Source organism: Hyla sarda, chromosome 13 (assembly GCF_029499605.1).
Source record: "Hyla sarda isolate aHylSar1 chromosome 13, aHylSar1.hap1, whole genome shotgun sequence".
In the NCBI taxonomy this organism is placed as follows: domain Eukaryota; kingdom Metazoa; phylum Chordata; class Amphibia; order Anura; family Hylidae; genus Hyla; species Hyla sarda.
Window position 1 is genome coordinate 43,402,915 of NC_079201.1, and position 23,130 is coordinate 43,426,044.

The 23,130-nt window shown below is 44.8% G+C and overlaps 1 protein-coding gene and 1 long non-coding RNA gene across 13 annotated transcripts in view; one reads left to right on the forward strand and one right to left on the reverse strand.

Moving 5' to 3' along the window:
- Nucleotides 1-23,130, forward strand: part of LLGL2 (LLGL scribble cell polarity complex component 2) — a 578,766-nt gene that overhangs the window by 445,726 nt on the left and 109,910 nt on the right. For all 11 annotated transcript variants that reach the window (XM_056550314.1, XM_056550313.1, XM_056550316.1 and 8 more), the window contains 3 exons: nt 5,106-5,222; nt 5,317-5,483; nt 5,564-5,828. In XM_056550314.1, coding sequence (XP_056406289.1) covers nt 5,106-5,222; nt 5,317-5,483; nt 5,564-5,828 — 549 coding nt within the window. The remainder of the gene's footprint in view (nt 1-5,105; nt 5,223-5,316; nt 5,484-5,563; nt 5,829-23,130) is intronic.
- The window catches only part of LOC130297630 (uncharacterized), a 29,329-nt gene continuing 22,736 nt past the window's right edge, over nt 16,538-23,130 (reverse strand). For both annotated transcript variants that reach the window (XR_008849637.1, XR_008849636.1), the window contains 2 exons: nt 17,211-17,293; nt 16,538-17,121 (listed from right to left, as the gene is read on the reverse strand). This is a non-coding gene — a long non-coding RNA (uncharacterized LOC130297630). The remainder of the gene's footprint in view (nt 17,122-17,210; nt 17,294-23,130) is intronic.

Genomic DNA, 23,130 nt, shown 5'->3' on the forward strand with positions numbered 1-23,130 from the left:
TTAGAAGATGAGGTTTTGCCGGATTGATGAACTGATGGTAAGGCGGGATGCTGGAAAAATCGATACAATAACCTTTTGAGACCACTAACCTTACCCACACATCTGAAGTGGTGGTCATCCAAGCAGAGGCAAAATGACGGAGTCTTGCCCCCACTGGAATGCTTCTGGCGTCACATTGCTTGGTCTTTGCCATCTGGATACTGCTTCTTCTTAGGGGGCAACATTTGCCCCTCTCTTCCTCCTTTGAATCTGCGCTGCCTCCCATTCTGCCTTGCTCTCCTGATGAAAGGGGACCTTCTTTGCGTATTTCTGTAAGAACGAAATTTCGACCTTTTCTGGACATAAGGGAAAGCAGGACCTTTAGACTTACTCATAGCTTTTAATATCTTATCCAGCTGTGACCCAAACAACTTCTTCCCTTTAAATGGTAAAGCACAGAAGTGATTTTTGGAAGGGACGTCCCCCCCCCCCATTCCTTAATCCACAAGGCTCTTCTTGCTGAATTGGAAAGTGCTAATATTTTAGAATTAGCCTTTAAACAGTCTAAAGGGAAATCATTTAGAAAATCTGACGCCCTTTTCATTTCCGTCATGCTGTCTAATAGATCTTCTCTGGAGACTCCTCGGGCAATATCTTTTGCCAACTGGCTGAGCCATAACCTTAAGGCGCGGGCAACCGGAACCGTGGCTAAGGCTGCCTTACAGGTGTTAGCCGCTGCAGAATATACTTTTTTTAAATTCACTTCGGCTCTTCGATCCATTGGCTCCTTTAAGAGAGAAGACTCCTCCGACGGAAACCAAGCCTTTTTAGAAAGCCTGGCCACAGCCATGTCAATTTTAGGAGGGTCTTCCCAGGAACAGGAAGTTTTGGGGTCTATTTTATAAACAGACTTGAATCTAGCCCCGAGTTCCAATTTCTTTTCTGGATTTTTCCATGATGCCAGCATTAAATCCTGCAGAAGCGGATGTGAGGGCAAAAACTGGTTATTTTCTTTAGGAAAAGAGAATAGTGCCTCTTTCAGAGGCATATTTTTTGTGGACGCATCATCTTCCACCGTAGCTTTCACAGCATCAATAAAGCAAGGCATTCTCTCCTTATTTAAAAGATACCCATCTTCAGGATCTTTGGGAGGTTCTGAGAAATCTGAACTAGAAAATACCTCTCCCTCTGAAAAATCATCAGCACTGCTTTCAGATGAAGAGGATTCCTCATGCCTGGACCTCTTATACTTGTCATCTTTATTCTGGCAAGAGGATTTAAACATCTCGGTCATCTGGGATTTTATCCACCTGACCAGTTCTTTGGCTTCAGAATGGAAGCTAGGCTCCCTTGGTTTACAGAGCTGACAAATATCTTCAGTGTAAGAATCGGGCAAAGGCTGTTCACAATTAACACAGTTCCTGTGTCTCTCTTTCCTTTTCCTCTTCCCTGTTTTATCGCTAGGACTAGCCATCTGCAATAAAACCAATTAAAAAAACCTGTAACCAAAGTACTGAGAAAACAAAATAGGACATCAGCAGGCGATATAGTACCTTCCTGACCACCAGAGGTGCTTCCCGGCAGAGTGCTGGAGGAACACCTCTAAACCTGCCTTTAAATAACCTAGGGAGGGTGAGGACACACCCCCCTACCCTGAGGCCGGAAGCTGGACACCGGTCCGTAAAACCCGGAAGTGGGAAAAAACCTTCAGGCTCAGGAGCAGAGAAAGAACGACCAGATGCCCCCTCTGAGAAATAAAACAGGACTGCTGGCAAGCTCCCACTTGATTGTGGGAATATTCGCAGAAAACAACACGCTTTGGCCGGACCGGAAGTGACGTCAGACGCCACCGGAGGCTCCGCGCAACAATAGTAAGGAACCATCTACTTACATGTGCGCTCCGAGCGCTGGCCGCACCGGAATCTCTGCTGCAGAGTGTCACTCTGCGATGCGCCTTACACTGCACCCAGTCAGCAGCGCCACCGGTAAGCAGATTAACCCCTGGAATGCTGCAATAGCCTAGCCAGGGGAGGCCCACACCTCCAAACAAGCGTTCTCTCACCCTAAGGGAGCGGAGGGGGCCTAGGTAGATAAACTTCATAGAATGATGAGAAATCCTTCTGCCTAGAGGAGAAACAAAAAACACAGTGTACTATTGTCTCTTAGGGCTATTTATGTGATGGGGGTGGAGGAAGTCGAGGGCTAATTGCTTGTTTCATAATTATTAGGGCTCAGGGTTTGAGACAACTGGACAGGTTGTGTTTAAAGTAATATTTCAATTTATTGATTGTATATAATGTGACAATTGAATATTAGATAAAATGTAAATAGCAGCAACTGCGTCTCACAGGGCCCTTGTGTAGGCGCAGCACCAACTATTAAGAACTATAGCATATGTATAGTACAGTATATAAAATATAAAAATATACTTGTAAAAAATTATAAAAGATATAAAATAAGAATATAGAGACCACCATAAACATATATATAGAGAGGGATCTGGATGGGAGAGTCTTAGTCCATCCTCTATGGTAAATAATCTCCTCTCATAAAAAAGTCCTGCTCATATAGACCGATTCTGGTATTGTGGTAACCAATGGCAACCATAAGGTTAGTAACCCGTAGCAACCGTTCTGATGAGTCCGGCTATTTAAGCACTTCAACGTTTAAGTAGAAGATAAACTTGATATTTGTAGACAATATTCAACATGAACAGCTAGTGTGCAGTCACTGTTAATATGCATGCATATTTGTATGATACTTTGTATCTCACCGCTCCCGGACACTGATGCGCTGGACTTCACGGGGATGCTGCGATCTCCTCCTGATGCGCTGTGTAATCCTGCAGTGTATTAGCACTGAGTAGCTGTCTTGGTAAGCGGCAGCATCACCGGAGACTCGGCAGTCTCCCACAGTGGTGATGTTGGTAGATGGTGGGTTGCGGGTGGTGTTGTCGCAGCGGTTCTGCGGATGCGCACGTACATGTGCCGGTGGCGTCCTCGTGGCAGCGAGGCGCGGATGTCTCCTTCACCGGGTGTCGGGTGATTCACAGTTTATTGTCCGGTATCGGACTGCTATTGACTTAAGCAGGGCAAATATACTGGTGGTCTCAATAGGTATTGAGGGGACGCTGGACGCGTTTCAGGACTCTCTCAGTCCTTTCTTCAGCAGCAAAGAATCAGCAGCAATTCTTTGCTGCTGAAGAAAGGACTGAGAGAGTCCTGAAACGCGTCCAGCGTCCCCTCAATACCTATTGAGACCACCAGTATATTTGCCCTGCTTAAGTCAATAGCAGTCCGATACCGGACAATAAACTGTCAATCACCCGACACCCGGTGAAGGAGACATCCGCGCCTCGCTGCCACCGGCACATGTACGTGCGCATCCGCAGAACCGCTGCGACAACACCACCCGCAACCCACCATCTACCAACATCACCACTGTGGGAGACTGCCGAGTCTCCGGTGATGCTGCCGCTTACCAAGACAGCTACTCAGTGCTAATACACTGCAGGATTACACAGCGCATCAGGAGGAGATCGCAGCATCCCCGTGAAGTCCAGCGCATCAGTGTCCGGGAGCGGTGAGATACAAAGTATCATACAAATATGCATGCATATTAACAGTGACTGCACACTAGCTGTTCATGTTGAATATTGTCTACAAATATCAAGTTTATCTTCTACTTAAACGTTGAAGTGCTTAAATAGCCGGACTCATCAGAACGGTTGCTACGGGTTACTAACCTTATGGTTGCCATTGGTTACCACAATACCAGAATCGGTCTATATGAGCAGGACTTTTTTATGAGAGGAGATTATTTACCATAGAGGATGGACTAAGACTCTCCCATCCAGATCCCTCTCTCTATATATGTTTATGGTGGTCTCTATATTCTTATTTTATATTTTTTATAATTTTTCACAAGTATATTTTTATATTTTATATACTGTACTATACATATGCTATAGTTCTTAATAGTTGGTGCTGCGCCTACACAAGGGCCCTGTGAGACGCAGTTGCTGCTATTTACATTTTATCTAATATTCAATTGTCACATTATATACAATCAATAAATTGAAATATTACTTTAAACACAACCTGTCCAGTTGTCTCAAACCCTGAGCCCTAATATATATATTTCTACAGACAAACTACAATCTGACACCTTGGGTATAAGTGTCTAATTAGGTAGCCCGGGTTTATTTGGTGGGTAGTCAGACAAGAGCCTCTCCAACTCTTCTATATTGTTTCATAATTAATTAGGCTAATTAGCTCTTTTGTTTCTTCTGCCTAGTAGTAGGAAATGCATGTTAACCCTATTGTTTCCTGTGCTGCCGGAGGACGATATGGAAATACACATATTCCTATTTCACACAGAGAGCTGTGATTGGCTGGAACCATCTGGCCAATCACAGCTCTGCGGGAAATATGAATATGTGTATATATACGTGAGTGCAGGTGACCATAGAAGAGCGGCCGCAGCATCTATACATTATACAAGAGGATCGCAAGGGACCCCAGCGATCTGTCAATTAGTACAGGTAACTACTACTCCCATCATTTAACAGTCTGCTCCATGCTGGGAGTAGTAGCACTACCTAAAAAATGTAAAAAAAAAAGAAAGTTAAAAACAGGCACACACTACATTTTTATTATTGTCGGCTACATTTTTAGTGCTGTACCCGCTCACATAAATTGATCCCTGTTTAAAAATTAATAAACATTTCATAAGAAAAAAGATACATTTCGTTAGATATAATTTTTTCCATCACTACTGTATCTTTTTTATTATGATTTTTTTTATGGTACCCTACGAAATTTTAATAAAAAAAGGTATCTCCATAATTTTTTAGGATCGCTAAAGTCCAAAAAAAGAATAAAAAGATTTACCGAATGTACCCGAATACCGAATGTATCCGAAAAAAATATCAACCCGAATACCGAATGTATCCGAAAAATCAAAACCGAAAATATTGCCGAACCGAAAACATTTTCCAAAAAGAAAAAACGAAACAAAACTAAACGAAAATGTTTCTAGTGCACAAGTCTAGAATTTATATTAGAATGTATTTTGTTTTTTCAATGTCTTGGTTTTAGGTTTATTTGTAGCATTTTCTTCCCCAGGCATCCGGCATTGTCCCTCATTATGGGCCGGTACTAATGGTGGCACAGTGTATGCTTTTTCTTTGCGTGTCCCTCCAACTGAGAGAAGGATGGAGGAAGCAGTGTCTGCATCACAGAGTAAGCATTGAATTATGTTCCTTTTTTCATATATTTTGCTGCAGAAAATGATTGGGTAACTTAGTTTAATTTTTGTAATCTTGTTTCATCCTAGTCAAAGAAATCCAACTTATGCACAGAGCACCTGTAGTTGGGATTCTTATTCTGGATGGCCACAGCATTCCCCTCCCAGAACCTCTCGAGGCTGCTCATGACCTTTCAAAAAGCCCAGATATGCAAGGCAGCCACCAATTAATTGTCATATCTGAAGAACAGTTTAAGGTAGGGATGATGCTGGTTATTGGATTGGGTTGGGTTGGGTTGGTTTTTACAATCTATAATCAGATGATTGCCTTTTACAGGTGTTCACGCTGCCAAAAGTGAGCAGTAAATTAAAGTTGAAATTGACAGCCACAGAAGGTTGCCGGGTGCGTAAGGCTGCAGTGTGCATGTTTGCAAACTGTCAAACAGAGGACCATAGTGAAAATCACTTAACAGTTCTTACCAACCTAGGAGAGATACAGGTAGTTTCACTACCTCACCTAAAACCACAAGTACGTTATGACTGCATCCGGAAGGAAGATGTGAGTGGAATAGCATCCTGTGTGTTCACAAAATCTGGTCAAGGTAGGTGGCAGTTTACATTCTGAATATATACCGTACATTACTTTTTTTTTTAGGATTATATACTACTTATATGAAGTAAAAAAAAAAGTTTTTTGATCGCTTTTTTTTCTGATATATGATGTAATAAAAAAATCAGTATTTTTGGTGATTTTGGTATTTGTTTACGTTAATGCCATTTACTAGGGATGAACGAATCGAATCTGACGAATCTGAATTCGTTACGAATTTCAGGAAAAATTTGATTCGTAACGAATCCAAATATCGCTGCGATTCGATGAAATGAATCGCTTCATTAAACTCCATTTAGTGAGGTCCAGGCTCCAGGGCATCTAAAATGGTGGATCCACATGTGAGGACATGGGGCAAGGAACTCTGGGAAGGCGGGTAGGTGGGATGACTCTGAATCGCATGCAGCCTATCAGCAGCCAGCCAGCCCTGTGATGTCACAGCCCTATATAATCGGCAGCCATCTTGCGGCCAGCCATTCCAGCTGTTTATTTCAGAGAGAGCGTTTTATTGCAGAGAGAGAGAGAGAGCAGTGTGTGTGTTGGACAGAAAAACAGCTTTACAGAAGTGATGCACCACAAGCCCAAATCACTTCAGAAAAGCACTGACAGGGAAGGGAGAGAGAGAAAGAAAGTATACTTTTGGATGTACCACACAGTGTACTGCTGCAGTGGGGTGCACAACAACTCTAAAACTTATAGGGGTTAGTTAGGCTGAGCACTAAAAGCCATTGTCACCTGCTATTAGGGCACAATAATACTGTACTGGGCTGTACTACATAGTGACTCTGTACTGCTGCAGTGAGGTGTACAACAACTCCAAAGCTAATAGGGGCTAGTTAGGCTGAGCACTAAAAGCCATTGTCACCTGCTATTAGTGCATAATAATACTGTACTGGGCAGCGACTCTGTGCTGCAGCACTAGTCTGTACTACAACTCTAAAGCTAATAGGGGCCAGTTAGGATGAGCACGAAAAGCCACAGTCACCTGATTTTAGTGCCTAATACAGGTTGCGTAGTGGAGTGTATTGTCCTCTCATAAGTGTAACCTGTGCATACATAGGTGGTGTATGTTTTTTTTTCCTGTTAAACTAATTTGGGCCTAGTTACTGAAAAAGGCCAGCCAAAGCTACACACTTGTTTATGTAGCCTTATACAGTTTGTAGCGGAGCATATAGTCCTCCTCTCATAAGTGTAAACTGTATGTACACCTATGTGGTGTCCTTTATATATTTTCCTGTTAAACTAATTTGGGCCTAGTTACTGTGAAAGGCCAGCCAAAGCTACACACTTGTTTCTGTAATCAAATACAGTTTTAAGCGTAGTGTAGCGAATAGTCCTCCTCTCATTAGTGTAAACTGTACGTACACTGGTTTATAAGTATGTCAGGCAGAGAAGGGCCAGGATGTGCACAGAGGGGCGAGTGCAGACTGAGCTCCCGGTATCAGCTAGCGGTCGTGTCTCGACCAGCAACCCATCTGCCGTCAGTAATTGGTTAACTTGGCCATCCACTTCATCACAAGTGACATCTGACACCCCCAGTCAACAGTTGGTGGGTTCCTCAGACACAACCCTCAGTTGGCATGGCCCAGGAGCAGTCCCTGTGCTCCAATTGCCTCTGTCCTATGCTGTTCCCTCCCCCACAGATGTATTGTATGCTGTGGGTTCAGCTCCACTATTTAGTGAGGACGATCTACTAGACAGTCAGCAGCTACTGCCCAGCCAAGAAGTGGAGGAGACATCCGCCGCTTCCTCCGCTAGGCGGCAAGTAGTGATGAGGAGAGTGGCATGGTAGGTGGTGTTGCGAGCGTTCAGGCTCCTGAAGCAGACACTGTTGAGGAACCTGAGGAGGACATCAGTGATGTGCAGACACAACTCGATGATAATGAAGCCGATCGCACTTTGGACCTGGGTGCAGAAGGGGCTTCATCATCAGGCGAAGAGGGTTGCAGGTAGCCTGTGAGGCAGCAGCTGAGCCAGCAAGGTGGTAGCATGGTTGGGAAGGCATAGTGGCAGAAGTGGAAAGTCTGGAGCCAAACGTGCCCAGGGTAGACCACCTGCTTTCCGGCCACCTACCTTCCCGGAAGGTAGTGGAACAGGGGTTCCTGGGGTCAGTGGCAGTAGCAGTCAATCAGTACGGACTGTTGGGGGGGAAATCAGCTACTCGGCGGTGTGGCAGTTTTTCATCAAGTATCCGGAGGATGTTGACCCGGGTCACAAGGTCGGCACAACGGCCCTGCGTCAACATATGCAATGTCACCATAAAGCAGCCTGGGAGAACCGTGGCTCTGCTGCGGTGGTCCAGTGGCATCACCCAGTGGCACGCCGCTCCCTGTTTCAGCCAGCCAAGGCTCCACCACCTCAGCCGAATGGAGTTGTCTGTCATACCCATATTCTGTCGGTCCAGATGCTCCTGCTCTTCCTACTTCGAGTCAATCATTCCGCCAGCAATCCATCAGCGAAGCCATGTCCAAGAGACAGCACTAAGCGCCCACTCATTCAATGGCGCAAAAGCTGAATTTGCTCCTGTCCAAATTGCTGGTGCTGCAGTCCCTCTCTTTTCAAGTGGTGGACTCTGCACCTTTCAGAGAACTGATGGCTTGTGCCGAGCCAAGGTGGAGAGTCCCAAGCTGTCATTTCTTTGCGAAAAAGGCAGTACCAGCCTTGCACAACTATGTGGAACAGAAGGTGGGCTAGTCCTTTAGCCTGTCAGTGTGTACCAAAGTGCACGGCAGCACAGACGTGTGGAGCTGTAACTACGGTCAGGGACAATACATGTCTTTTACGGCCGATTGGGTGAATGTGGTTCCTGCACAGCCACAACTTGCTGTTGGACAGGTCACACCGCTTCCGCCTCCATGCTCTCAGGCCATTGGTCCTGCGACAGTGTGCGACTCCGCATCCTCATCCTTCACCGTGTCCTCAGCCTCCACTGCACAGACAAGTCTCAGTGCCCCTTCAGCATACCATGTGTGCAGGGCATGGCGATGTCACGCTGTTCTTCACATGGTTTGGAGTCACACAGGGGAGGAACTGCTGAAAGTCATTCATCAAGAAATCGAATCATGGCTTACTCCACGAAAACTGGAAATGGAAACCATGGTGACCGACAACAGGAAGAACATTGTGTCTGCACTCTGTAAAGGAAGCCTGAGCCATGCGCCCTGCATGGCACACATGTTCAATCTGGTTGTCAAGCAGTTCATGATGTGTTCCCCCCCATCTCCAAGACATCCTAACAATGGGAAGGAAACTTTGCATGCACTTCAGCCACTCATACACTGCAAAGCACACCCTCCCTCCTGCAGCATCAGAACGGCATCCCCCAACATAGTCTGATTGCGACGTTTCCACATGTTGGAATTCCACCCTCCATATGTTTGACCGAATATACGAACAGAGAAAAGCCATCACCGATATCTTGATAATCCAAGTGGATAGGGGGACTCCCCTGTGTAACTCCAATGTCAACCATTGGCAGCTTATACACCTGCCGTTTGCTCAGGCCCTTTGAGGAAGCCACATTATTAGTCAGTCGGCAGGATTACAGGATGAACAACGTCATTCCAATTCCACTGCTTCATATCCTACAACACATTTTGGAAACTATGGCTGATCAGGGCACTGGAGACGTGGCGCCTACATCTCACGGCCACATGAGCCCTGTAGTCATCTGACAGGAGAGGAGGAGCAGGCTGTGAAGCTACAAGGTGATTAGGAAGACTAGACAGAGGACCCAGACACACCGTGGCCATGTGGTCTCCTCATGCTGCTTGGACATTAAATGAAACTTTATCTTTATCTTTATAACATTTTTAATTTACATTTTACAAAATATCTTGAATCTTTTCAATTGTGAGGCCATATGGTCTCGTCAGGCTGTTGCCACCTTCAGTCTGGGTCATTCTGCCACCATATGGTCTCCTCATGCTGTTATTTAACAACCTTTAAGGGGTTGCCCCCTATCGGGGAAAACCGTTTACTAGAACTCCCCCCCTTTTCTAAAATATAACCTTTATTAGTGTTTGGTTAAAATAATGATACCCCACATAGACGTTTAAAATTCCAGCGGATCTGGTATGGTGTGTAAACCGATGTCTGTTATACACTTAGGAGGGATAAGTGGGTCCAAAATTGCGTTTATTTTATTCATGTGTTACTTATCTAACACACGTTAGCTATTGGTACCCACTCCCTATGCTTTCATTATCCTCCGCTGATTTAAAACCTAACAACTACTAGCCTCCCCGACGTTTCGCTGACCAACTCAGCTTTGTCAAGGGTAGCGAGGCTAATGAAACCTCCAGGGACATTTTTGTTGTATTTAATTATCCTCATGCTGTTGGCACATTAAATTAAACTTTAAAAATTTTAATCTATATAAAATCTTCAATAAAAATTTTACAAAATATCTTTAATCTTTTCAATTGTGAGGCCCTATGGTCTCGTCGTGCTGCTGCCACCTCTTCAGGCACCTGGGACATTAACTACTTGGGGACAGAGCCCATTATAACCCTAAGGACGGGAGCATTTTTTGCAACTCTGACCACTATCACTTTAAGCATTAATAACTCTGGGATGCTTTTAATTTTCATTCTGATTATGAGATTGTTTTTTCGTGACATATTCTACTTTATGTTATTGGTACATTTTTGTCGATAATTGCATCATTTCTTGGGGAAAAAATTCAAAAATTTTATGAAAAAATAGAAAATTTTGCATTTTTCTAACTTTGAAGCTCTCTGCTTGTAAGGAAAACAGACGTTCCAAATAAATGATATACTGATTCACAAATACAATATGTCTACTTTATGTTTGCATCATAAAGTTGACATGTTTTTACTTTTGGAAAACATCAGAGGGCTCAAAAGTTCAGAAGCAATTTTCCACAAAACTTTCAAAATCGGAATTTTTCAGGGACCAGTTCAGTTTTGAAGTGGATTTGAAGGGCCTTCATATTAGAAATACCCCATAAATGACCCCATTAAAAAAACTGCCCCCCTCAAATTATTCAAAATGACATTCAGAAAGTTTGTTAACCCTTTAGTTGTTTCACAGGAATAGCAGCAAAGTGAAGGAGAAAATTCTAAATCTTAATTTTTTACACTCGCATGTTCTTGTAGACCCAGTTTTTGAAATTTTACAAGGGTTAATAGGAGAAAAAGCCCCCCAAAATTTGTAACCCAATTTCTCTCGAGTAAGGAAATACCTCATATGTGTATGTCAAGTGTTCGAGTTCGAGTAGAGGGTTCAGAAGGGAAGGAGCGACAATGGGATTTTGGAGAGTGAATTTTGCTGAAATGGTTTTTGGGGGCATGTCACATTTAGGAAGCCCCTATGGTGCCAGAACAGCAAAAAAAAAAAACAACAACACATGGCATACTATTTTGGAAACTACACCCCTCAAGGCATGTAACAAGGGGTCCACTGAGCCTTTATACCCCACAGGTGATTGATGACTTTTCGTTAAATTCAGATGTGTAAATGAAAAAAAAAATTTCACTAAAGTGCAGTTTTTCCCCCCCAAATTTACCATTTCTACAAAGGGTAATGGGAGAAAAATCCCCTCAAAATTTGTAACGCAATTTCTCCCGAGTACAGAGATACTGTGGCCCAAAACTGTTGCCATGAAATACGACAGGGCTCTGAAATGAGAAAGCGCCATGCGCATTTGAGGCCTAAATTAGGAATTTGCAATAGGAGTGGACCCGGTTACAAAGATCGGGCTTGTCTCCACCAAAACCCTACAGCAGTTTCCCAAACAGGGTGCCTCCAGCTGTTGCAAGACTCCCAGCCTGCCAGGACAGTCTATGGCTGTCCGGTAACACTGGGAGTTGTGGTTTTGCAACAGCTGGAGGCGCCGTTTAGGAAACACTGCCGTATGAGACGTTTTTCATTTTTATTGGGGGGGGGGGGCGACGTGTAAGGGGGTGTATATGTAGTGTTTTACTTTTTATTATTTGTTAGTGTAGTGTAGTGTTTTTAGGGTACATTCACACAGGCAAGGGTTCACAGTAAGTTTCCTGGAAGGAAACCCACTGTAAACCCGCCCGTGTGAATGTACCCTGTACATTCACATGGGGGGGCCAAACCTTCAGCTGTGGCAAAATGAGAACTCCCAGAATGAACTGACAGACCGTACATGCTGGGAGTTGTAGTTTTACAACAGCTGTAGGCACACTGGTGGGGAACCACTGAGTTAGAAAACAGACTCTAGCTCAGTGATTCCAACCCATGTGCCTCCAGCTGTTGCAAGACTACAACTCCTAGCATATACGGTCTGTCAGTGCACTCTGGGAGTTGTAGTTTTGCAACAGCTGGAGGCACAGGGGTTGGAATCACTGAGTTAGGAAACAGACTCTAGCTCAGTGTTTCCCAACCAGTGTGCCTACAGCTGTTGCAAAACTACAATTCCCCGCACGACCAGACAGTCAGGGATGCTGGGTGTGTAGTTCTGCAATATCTGGCCCTTCAGATGTTGCAGAACTACAACTCCCAGCATGCCTGGACAGTCTGGGCATGCTATGAGTTGTAGTTATGCAACAACTGGGGAAGAACAGTTTGGAGACCGCTAAGTAGTCGCCTCCAAACTGTAGCCCTCCAGATGTTGCAAAACTACAAGTCCAAGCATGCCCAGACGGTCCAGGCATGCTGGGAGTTGCAGTTCTGCAACATCTGAAGGGCCAGATATTGCAGAACTACATGCCCAACATCCCTGACTGTCTGGCCATGCTGGGAATTGTAGTTTTGCAACATCTGGAGGGCTACAGTTTGGAGACCACCATATAGTGGTCTCCAAACTGTGCCACTTCAGATATTGCAAAACTACAACTCCCAGCATGCCCAGACAGTCAGTGCATGCTGAAAGTTGTAGTTTTGCAACATCTGGAGGACCACAGTTTAGAGACCACTACACAGTGGTCTCCAAACTGTGACGCTCCAGATGTTGCAAAACTACAACTCCCAGCCAAAGGCTGTCTGGGCATGCTGGGAGTTGTAAGTTTGCAGCTGTTAGAAGGCCACAGTGAAGATCACTTATCGCGATCTTCACTGCAGCCTTCTCCGCCGCTCTGGGATGCCGTCTCCGCCGCCTCCGAAGGTCCGGGTAAGCCGGACCATGCTCCCTCCTCGTCGCCCGTGTTCCCCCCCCCCCCCGCTCTGCACCGACTCTAACCCCCCGCCCCCCTCCTGCCATTGGTGGTCAGCCTGACCGACCAATGGCAGGGGATAGGAGGGGATCGCAAAACTGCCACCTCGCTCCTATCCTTTAGGCTGCTTATCATGCTTATTTTCCGGGAGATCGGGTCACTGAATTGACCTGCGATTTGCTGCGATCGCCGACATGGGGGGGGGGTCTCGGGACCCCCTTAGGCATTGCCACGGGATGCCTGCTGATAGATATCAGCAGTCATCCCGGTCCGATCACCGCCCGGCGAGCTGCGGTGATCAGAAGTACGGAGGGCGTATGAATACGCCCTCCGTCTTTAAGTGACGGGACGCGAGGGCGTATGCATACGCCCTTCGTCCCCAAGGAGTTAAACTTGTGAATTTAATCAAAATCTTCAATTTGAATAAAAAACTAAATCTCTTCAATCTTTTCAATCGTGAGGGGCCCTATGGTCGTCATCATTATATATTGCCTGTGGAATTACCACAAGAATCCAATGAAACAGGTTGGGGGCGATATCAATGAACCATAACTGATTGAATGAAACATTCGCACTTTCACAGTTGGGGGGGGGGGGGCTGAGAGGCAGGGGCTGGAACAGGTGGTAGCTCGCCTTGTGGCGGACCGCCAGCTCTATGCTCACCAGAATGGGTCCTCAAAAAACTATTTTAATAAATTCAAATGAAATTAAATAACAATTAAATTAAAAAATCTCTTTAATCTCTTCAATTGTGAGGCCATATGGTCTCCCCATCCTGCTGCCACATCCAGACACTCTGCGGCAGTGAATCTAATAGCGATGCCTGTGATCGGCATGTGATACTGCCTGTGATACTGAATAACAGTATTATTTCACTAGCACAGCACACTCCCTATGTGTGTTATGACAAGGCAAAGTGTTCTACACCCCTATTGAGGCTCTCTGTAGCCCAGAAATAGCTGTTTTTAATAGCGATTCGCCACGAATAAATTCGTACCGAACCATTTTTTTTCGGAGAATTCGGCAAATTGGCCAAATTGAATTTTTTTTAAATTTGCTCATCTCTGCCTGTGACCTTCAATTCCAGACACATTCTCTCTCTAAAAGCCCAATGGTGCTCTTCTGAGCATTGTAGTTTGCCTGCAGAGCACTTTACATCCACATATGGGGTATTTCCATACTCAGAAGAAATGCGGTTACAGATTTTGGGAGGCTTTTTTCCCATTTTCCCTTGTGAAAATGAAAAATCTAGGGTAACACCAGCATTTTAGTGAAATTTTTATTTTTTTTCACAATTTCACATCCAACTTTTACGAAAATTCGTCAAATACCTGTGGGGTGTTAAAGGGGTACTCCGGCCCTGAGACATCATATCCCCTATCCAAAGGATAGGGGATACGATGTCTCACCGCGGGGGTCCCCCGCAATCTTGAATTCGCCACCCACCTGTTTGAGCTGCACGCCGCAGTGCAGCTCAAACAGGTGGGGTGAGAATACAAGATCATGGGGGTCCCAGCGGTGGGACCCCCACAGTGAGACATCTTATCCCCTATCCTTTGGATAGAGGATAACATGTCTCAGGGCCGGAGTACCCCTTTAAGGCCCACTATACCCCTTGTTACGTTCCGTGAGGTGTGTAGTTTCTAAAATGTGGTAACATGTGGGTATTTATTTTTTTGCGTTTGTCAGAACCGCTGTAAAATCAGCCACCCCTGTGCAAATCACCAATTTAGGCCTCAAATGTACATTGTGTGCTCTCAGTCCAGTCCAGTGCGCCCGCAGAGCATTTTACGTCCACATATGCAGGAGTAATTGCGTTACAAATTTTGGGGGTCTTTTTTTCCCTTTACCTCTTGTGAAAATGAAAAGTATGGGGCCACACCAGCATGTTAGTGTAAAAATTTAATTTTTTTTACAATAACATGCTGGTGTAGACCCCAACTTTACCTTTTCATAAAGGGCTAAAAGGAGAAAAGCACCTAAAAATTTGCAACGCAGTTTCTCCCAAGTATGAAAATACTCCATATGTGGCCCTAAACTGTTACCTTGAAATACGACAGGGCTCCGAAGTGAGAGAGCGGCATGTGAATTTGAGGCCTAAATTAGGGATTTGCATAGGGACAGACACGGATGCAAGAATTACACTTTCCTCTGATACCAAAATTACTCTACGGCAGTGTTTCCCAAATAGGGTGCCTATAGCTGTTGCAAAACTCCCAGCATGCCTGGACAGTCAATGGCTATCCTGCAATACTGGGAGTTGTTGTTTTGCAACAGCTGGAGGCTCCACTTTGGAAAGAGTGTCGTATGAGACGTTTTTCATTTTTATTGGGGGTGGGGGTGTAACTGTGTAGGGGAGTGTGTATATGCAGTGTTTTACTTTTTATTTTGTGTTAGTGTAGTGTTTTTAGGGTACATTCAAATGGGCGGGGGTTCACAGCGAGTTTCTCACTGGGAGTTTGGGGGGGGGGCAAACCTCCAGCTGTTGCAAAACTACAGCTCTCAGTATGCCCTTTGGCTGTCCATGCATGCTGAGAGTTGTAGTTATGCAACAGCTGGAGGCACACTGGTGTTTCGCAACCAGTGTGCCTACAGCTGTTGTAAAACTACAACTCCCAGCATGTATGGTCTGTCAGTGCACACTGGTTGCTAAACACTGAGTTAAGTAACAAATTATGTTTTTCACAACCAGTGTGCCTTCAGCTGTTGCAAAACAACAACTATCAGCATGCACTGAAGGGCATGCTGGCGGTTGTAGTTATGCAACAGCTGGAGGCACATTACTACAACTCCCAGCATACCCTTTGGCTGTCCGTGCATGCTGAGAGTTGTAGTTATGCAACAGCTGGAGGCACACTTTTTCATAGAAAAAAAATATGCCTCCAGCTGTTGCATAACTATAACTCCCAGCATGCACAAACAGCCAAAGGGCATGCTGGGAGTTGTAGTTTTTCCTCCAGCTGTTGCAAAACTACACCTCCCAGCATGCTTTTTTGTTGTTGCGTAGCAAAAGCAGAAGGTGAACAGGCCTCACCACCTGCTGTATCCTGCCGACGCTTCTCCTGCTGCTGCCGTCCTGATCCTTCCGCTGCCTGAGGGACCCCCGCTGACCTCTGCTGAGGTAAGTAAGGCCCCAATTGCTGCCCCAGTCACCGGTGATCACTGCACAGCAGGACAGTGATTGGTCGGTTGTTCTGACCGACTGACCACGTGATCGTGAGGTGGCACCCGTGCCTCCTCACTCCTTTTGGAAAAGGGTGATAGATGCCGTCTCGGACGCCACCTATCGCCCTTTTTTTCCGGGTCACCGGAGACCTGATTGACCCGGAATCGCAGGTCTTAATTGACCGGCGATTTGCAGCGATCACTGACATAAGGGAGGGGGGGGGATGATTTCAGCAGGCATCCCGGTTCGGTCCCTGCCCGGTGAGCGTCGGGGACCAGAATTCCCACGGGCGTACAGGTACGCCCTGGGTCTTTAAGTACTAGGACGTCAGAGTGCACCTATACGCCTTGTGTCCTTAAAGGGCTAATTTTATTAAAAAAGGAATATTGTTGTAAGACATATAATTATTCATACAATCTCCAAAGCCTCCCCTTCATAGTTATATTCAATATGCCGATGATCTATAAAAAGAAAAAAATATATAGAACAAAATTCATATACAGATACACATCACTCATAATGTCTTAATTGGAGCCTGCAGAAAAATGGAGATACTCCAGAAGAACCACGACCTAGACATTAAGGCCATGTGGCCGCAAGGTATTGAACTGATGTATTCACCCCTCTCACCGGGCTAGGTACAGGATCTATTGCCATAAAGTGTAGATCTCTTTTAGTATGGCCTTCAGTATGGTCGCTTTTAGTTGCCTGGTCTTCTTTTTTAAACCTTGCAGGAGAGGGAAAACAACACTGATTCCCTTGTCCTCATATTCCATCCTCATATGCCATCCTCATATCCCGTCCTCAGGTGGGGCTGAGCTGTGATAAAGAGATAATATGCCCAAAAGTGCAAGGGGCTGGGCTATTAGAGGTGGCTTGTGGGAGGTATGTGGCTTGTAAACCAGACTGATACAATCGCCAGAAGATGCTGAACTGATGAAGAGGTACTTGAAGAGCCTGTGATGTGGCTGTATCTGCAAAAATAGTGTTTTTAACATTTAGCCAAAACAAAAAACAGGACAGAAAATAGGGCATTGCTTACAAGCTGGACTGACACACTCACCCATAGATGCGATGCAGAGCTTGTAGAGTAAGGTACCAGAAGTCCCATAGACTTGCATGGGATTTTAGACAAAAACCCTGACCCTAAAAAATTTTTATGGGTTATGGTTAATTGAACTATTTTTTATTTTTAACTGACATATAGGTAACATGTACAAAATGTTATCAAAATATCTACAGCAGTTTGGAAGTGATGCCTGAACATACATACATACATACGTGCATTGACCCTGATTTACTGTTAATCCAACCTGTTTTGTCAGGTTGTGCACAAAATGTGGCGCAGTGTGCCACAAACTGTGTTTGCGACAGAATTTGTGGTGCAATGCAACAAAACTAAAACCTACAAATCCAAACAAGGGGCGTGGCCTCCTGTAAAGGAGCATGGTCGGATGGTAAAGGGGCATGTTCTCACAACCCAACCAATTTACTATTGAATTCACAGAAAATCCTATAAATAAATTGCTGGAAATTTCCACCAAGAAAAAGTTAGGAATCACTGACAAGACTAGACCTCTGGTCTCCACAATGAAGGGCTAAAACTTAGCTTTTAACCCCTTAAGGACCGGGCCATTTTACACCTTAGGACCGGAACGTTTTTTGCAATTCTGACCACTGTCACTTTAAACATTAACCTCTTCAGGACATAGGGCATATGGATACGCCCTGCATCCCGAGTCCTTAAGGACCGAGGGCGTATCCATACGCCCGTGGGAATTCCGGCCCCCACCGGTAGCCGGTTGGGGACCGGAGCCGGATGCCTACTGAAATCGTTCAGCAGGCATCCCGGCATATCGCCCAGGGGGGTCATTATGCCCCCCCCATGTCGGCGATCGCCGCAGATCGCTGGACAATTCAGTCCAGCGATCTGCGGCGATTCCGGGTCAATCGGGTCTCCAGTGACCCGATGACCCGGAATTACTGGCTGTTCGGGGCCGTCTCTGACGGCCCCGAACAGCCAGAGCCTGCAGGGGTGAGGTGGCACTGGTGCCACCTCACGATCGCCCTGATTCGTCGGCCGGATTACCGGCCGACCAATCAGGGCGCCTGCTGCGGGTGTCACTCCCGCACCCGCTCCGCCCCTCTTCTGGAGGACGTGAGCGGGTGCGGGACGTGCACCCCGGGTGCTGGGGACCCCGATCCCCGGCGCCCCTGTTGGGATCGGGGCCCCAGGAGCAGCTGCGGCGGCGAGGGACTGACCTGCAGCGTCTGGATCGTTGGAGGTGAGTGACAGCCTCCTGCTGTTGCTTAGCAACAGCTCCCAGCATGCAAAAAGGGCATGCTGGGAGCTGTAGTTATGCAACAGCAGGAGGCAGACCACCACAACTCCCAGCATTCCCTTATGGGCATGCTGGGACTTATGGTTTTGCAACAGCTGGAGGCACATTCTTTCTATGGAAAAGTGTACCTTCAGCTGTTGTATAACTACAACTCCCAGCTTGCACAAACAGCTAAAGTGCATGCTGGGAGTTGTAGTGGTGCATCTGCTGGTTGCATAACTACAACTCCCAGCATGCCCGTTGGCTGTCGGTGACTGCTGAGAGTTGTAGTTTTGCAACAGCTGAAGGCACACTGGTTGTGAAACACTGAGTTAGGTCACAAACTCAGTGATACATAACCAGTGTGCCTACAGTTGTTGCAAAACTGCAACTCTCAGCAGTCACCGACAGCCAACGGGCATGCTGGGAGTTGTAGTTATGCAACAGCTGGATGTCCCCCCCAATGTGAACGTACAGGGTACACTCACATGGGCGGAGGATTACAGTAAGTATCTGGCTGCAAATTTGAGCTGCCGCAAACTTTCTGCTGCAGCTCAAATTGCCAGCGAGAAACTACTGTGAACCCCCCGCCCGTGCGACTGTACCCTAAAAACACTACACTACACTACCACAAAAAATAAAATAAAAAGTAAAAAACACTACATATACACATACCCCTACACAGCCCCTCTCCCCAATAAAAATGAAAAACGTCTGGTACGCCACTGTTTCCAGAACGGAGCCTCCAGCTGTTGCAAAACAACTCCCAGTATTGTCGGACAGCCGTTGACTGTCCAGGCATGCTGGGAGTTTTGCAACAGCTGGAGGCACCCTGTTTTGGAATCACTGGCGTAGAATACCCCTATGTCCACCCCTATGCAATCCCTAATTTAGGCCTCAAATGCGCATGGCGCTCTCACTTTGGAGCCCTGTCGTATTTCAAGGCAACAGTTTAGGGTCACATATGGGGTATCGCCGTACTCGGGAGAAATTGTGTTACAAATTTTGGGGGGTATTTTCTGCTTTTACCCTTTTTAAAAATGTAACATTTTTGGGAAAACAAGCATTTTAGGTAAAAAAAAATTTTTTTTTTTACATATGCAAAAGTCGTGAAACACCTGTGGGGTATAAAGGTTCACTTAACCCCTTGTTACGTTCCCCGAGGGGTCTAGTTTCCAAAATGGTATGCCATGTGGGTTTTTTTTTTGCTGTCCTGGCACCATAGGGGCTTCCTAAATGCGGCATGCCCCCAGAGAAAAATTTGCGTTCAAAAAGCCAAATGTGACTCCTTCTATTCCGAGACCTGTAGTGCGCCAGCAGAGCACTTTTCACCCCCATATGGGGTGTTTTCTGAATCGGGAGAAATTGGGCTTCAAATTTTTAGGGGTATTTTCTGCTATTACCCTTTTTAAAAATAAATTTTTTTTGGGAAAACAAGCATTTTAGGTAAAATTATTATTTTTTTTTTACATTTGCAAAAGTCGTGAAACACCTGTGGGGTATTAAGGTTCACTTTATCCCATGTTACATTCCCCGAGGGGTCTAGTTTCCAAAATGGTATGCCATGTGGTTTTTTTTTTTGCTGTTCTGGCACCATAAGGGCTTCCTAAAGGTAACATGCCCCCAAAAACCATTTCAGAAAAACGTACTCTCCAAAATCCCCTTGTCGCTCCTTCCCTTCTGAGCCCTCTACTGCGCCCGCCGAACACTTTACATAGACATATGAGGCATGTCCTTACTCGAGAGAAATTGGGCTACAAATACAAGTAAAAAATTTGTCCTTTTACCCCTTGTAAAAATTCAAAAATTGGGTCTACAAGAACATGTGAGTGTAAAAAATGAAGATTGTGAATTTTCTCCTTCACTTTGCTGCTATTCGTGTGAAACACCTAAAGGGTTAAAACGCTGACTGAATGTCATTTTGAATACTTTGGGGGGTGTAGTTTTTATAATGGGGGTTAAAAATCGGAAAATTGCTGCTGACCGTTGAAGCCCTCTGGTGTCTTCCAAAAGTAAAAATACGTCAATTTTATGATGCAAACATAAAGTAGACATATTGTATATGTGAACCAAAAAAAAATGTATTCGTAATATCCATTTTCCTTACAAGCAGAGAGCTTCAAAGTTAGAAAAATGCAAAATTTTCAAATTTTTCATCAAATTTACGGATTTTTCACCAAGAAAGGATGCAAGTATCGACAAAAATTTACCACTATGTTAAAGTAGAATATGTCACGAAAAAACAATCTCGGAATCAGAATGATAACTAAAAGCATTCCAGAGTTATTAATGTTTAAAGTGACAGTGGTCAGATGTGCAAAAAACGCTCCGGTCCTTAAGGCCAAAATGGGCTCCGTCCTGAAGGGGTTAATAACTCTGGAATTACTTATCATTCTGATTCCGAGATTGTTTTTTCGAGACATATTCTACTTTAACATAGTGGTAAAATTTTACGGTAACTTGCATCCTTTCATGGTGAAAAATCACAAAATTTGATGAAAAAAATGCATTTTTCTAGCATTTTCTAATGCTTGTTTTCGCAAAAATTTAACATTTTTACAAAGGGTTAAAGCCGAAAATACCCCCCAAAATCAGAAAACACTCCATATGGGGGTAAAAAGTGCTCTGCTGGCGCACTACAGGTCTCTGAAGAGGAGTAGTCACATTTGGCTTTTTGGAAGCAAATTTTGCTCTCGGGGCATTTAGGAAGCCTCTATGGTGCCAGGACAGCAAAAAAAAAAACACATAGCATTATATTTTTGAAACTAGACCCCTTGGGGAACATAACAAGGGGTAAAGTGAACCTTAATACCCCACAGGGGTTTCACAACTTTTGCATATGTAAAAAAAAAAAAAATGTACCTAAAATGCTTGTTTTTGCTAAAATTTTACATTTTTACAAAGGGTTAAAGCAGAAAATACCCCCCAAAATTTGAAGCCCAATCTAGTTTCCAAGCCCAATTTTGAAGCCAAAATGTGAAGCCCAATCTAGTTTGAAGCCCAATCTAGCCCAATTTCTCCCGATTCCGAAAACACCCCATATGGGGGTGAAAAGTGCTCTGCTGGCGCACTACAGGTCTCAGAAGAGGAGTAGTCACATTAGGCTTTTTGGAAGCAAATTTTGTTCTGGTAGCATGCCGCATTTAGAAAGCCCCTATGGTGCCAGGACAGCAAAAAAAAAAAAAACCACATGGCATTATATTTTGGAAACTAGACCCCTTGGGGAAAATAAGAAGGGGTAAAGTGAACCTTAATGCCCCACAGGGGTTTCACAACTTTTGCATATGTAAAAAAAATAAAAAATTACCTAAAATGCTTGTTTTTGCTAAAATTTTAAATTTTTACAAAGGGTTAAAGCAGAAAATACCCCCCAAAATTTGAAGCCCAATCTAGTTTCCAAGCCCAATTTTGAAGCCAAAATGTGAAGCCCAATCTAGTTTGAAGCCCAATCTAGCCCAATTTCTCTTGATTCCGAAAACACCCCATATGGGGGTGAAAAGTGCTCTGCTGGCGCACTACAGGTCTCAGAAGAGGAGTAGCAAAAAAAAAAAACACATGGCATTATATTTTGGAAACTAGACTCCTTGGGGAACGTAACAAGGGTTAAAGTGAACCTTAATACCCCACAGGGATTTCACGACTTTTGCATATGTAAAAAAAATATATATTTTTTTCACTAAAATGTGGGTTTCCCCACAAATTTCCCATTTTTTCAAGGGTTAATAGTAGAAAATACCCCCCCAAAATGTGTAACCCCATCTCTTCTGAGTATGTAGGTACCCCATAAGTGGACGTCAAGTGCACTGCTGGAGCGCCACAATGCTCAGAAGAGAAGGAGTCACATTTGCAAACTTTGCTGAAATGGGGGGGACATACCCCCCACATGTCATACCATTTTGGAAACTAGACCCCTTGAGGAATGTAACAAAGGGTAAAGTGAACCTTAATACCCCACAGGGGTTTTACAACTTTTACATATGTAAAAAAAAAAAATAATTTCACTAAAATGTGTTTCCCCCCAAATTTTACATTTTTACAAGGGTTAATAGCAGAAAATACCCCCCAAAATTTGTAAATACATTTCTTTGGAGTAAGGACATATCTTAATTTTTGATGATTTTCGCTCCGCGGGTGCACACCAGGTCTTGGAGTGGGAGGTCAGTCAGGGGCCTTGAGCTTATTATAGCAGCCAGGATGTGGGACCCCCCCTCAAGGAGCGTTAATGGGGGGGGGGAGCACTGAGCCCTAAAATAACACTATGGGGGACAACGGGCCGTAACTGGGGTAGACAGGTGGGGTACAGTGGCCCGTAATATGGGGTACAGTGGGCCAGAAAATAATATAATAATAAAATAGGATATGTTCCCAGAATGATGACCCAGAGCACAGCCAAAACTAAAAAAAAATGCCCACCCCAAACCCTATGCTCTGAGTCATCATTCTGGGAATGTGATGTGTGTGGCCGTCCCTAACCGCTCAGGTGGAGAGAGAGCGCTGCGCATTTGAGGCAACATAAAAAGTCCCCGATGATAGTGACTCAGTGACCTATGACCCATTTTTTGGTTTTTTGGGGCAATTTAGTGATTTATGGGGGTAAAATTTTGGAATGTACTCTGGACTTGGTACATTGGTCAAATTATGGGAAATTAAACTGAAAAGGGA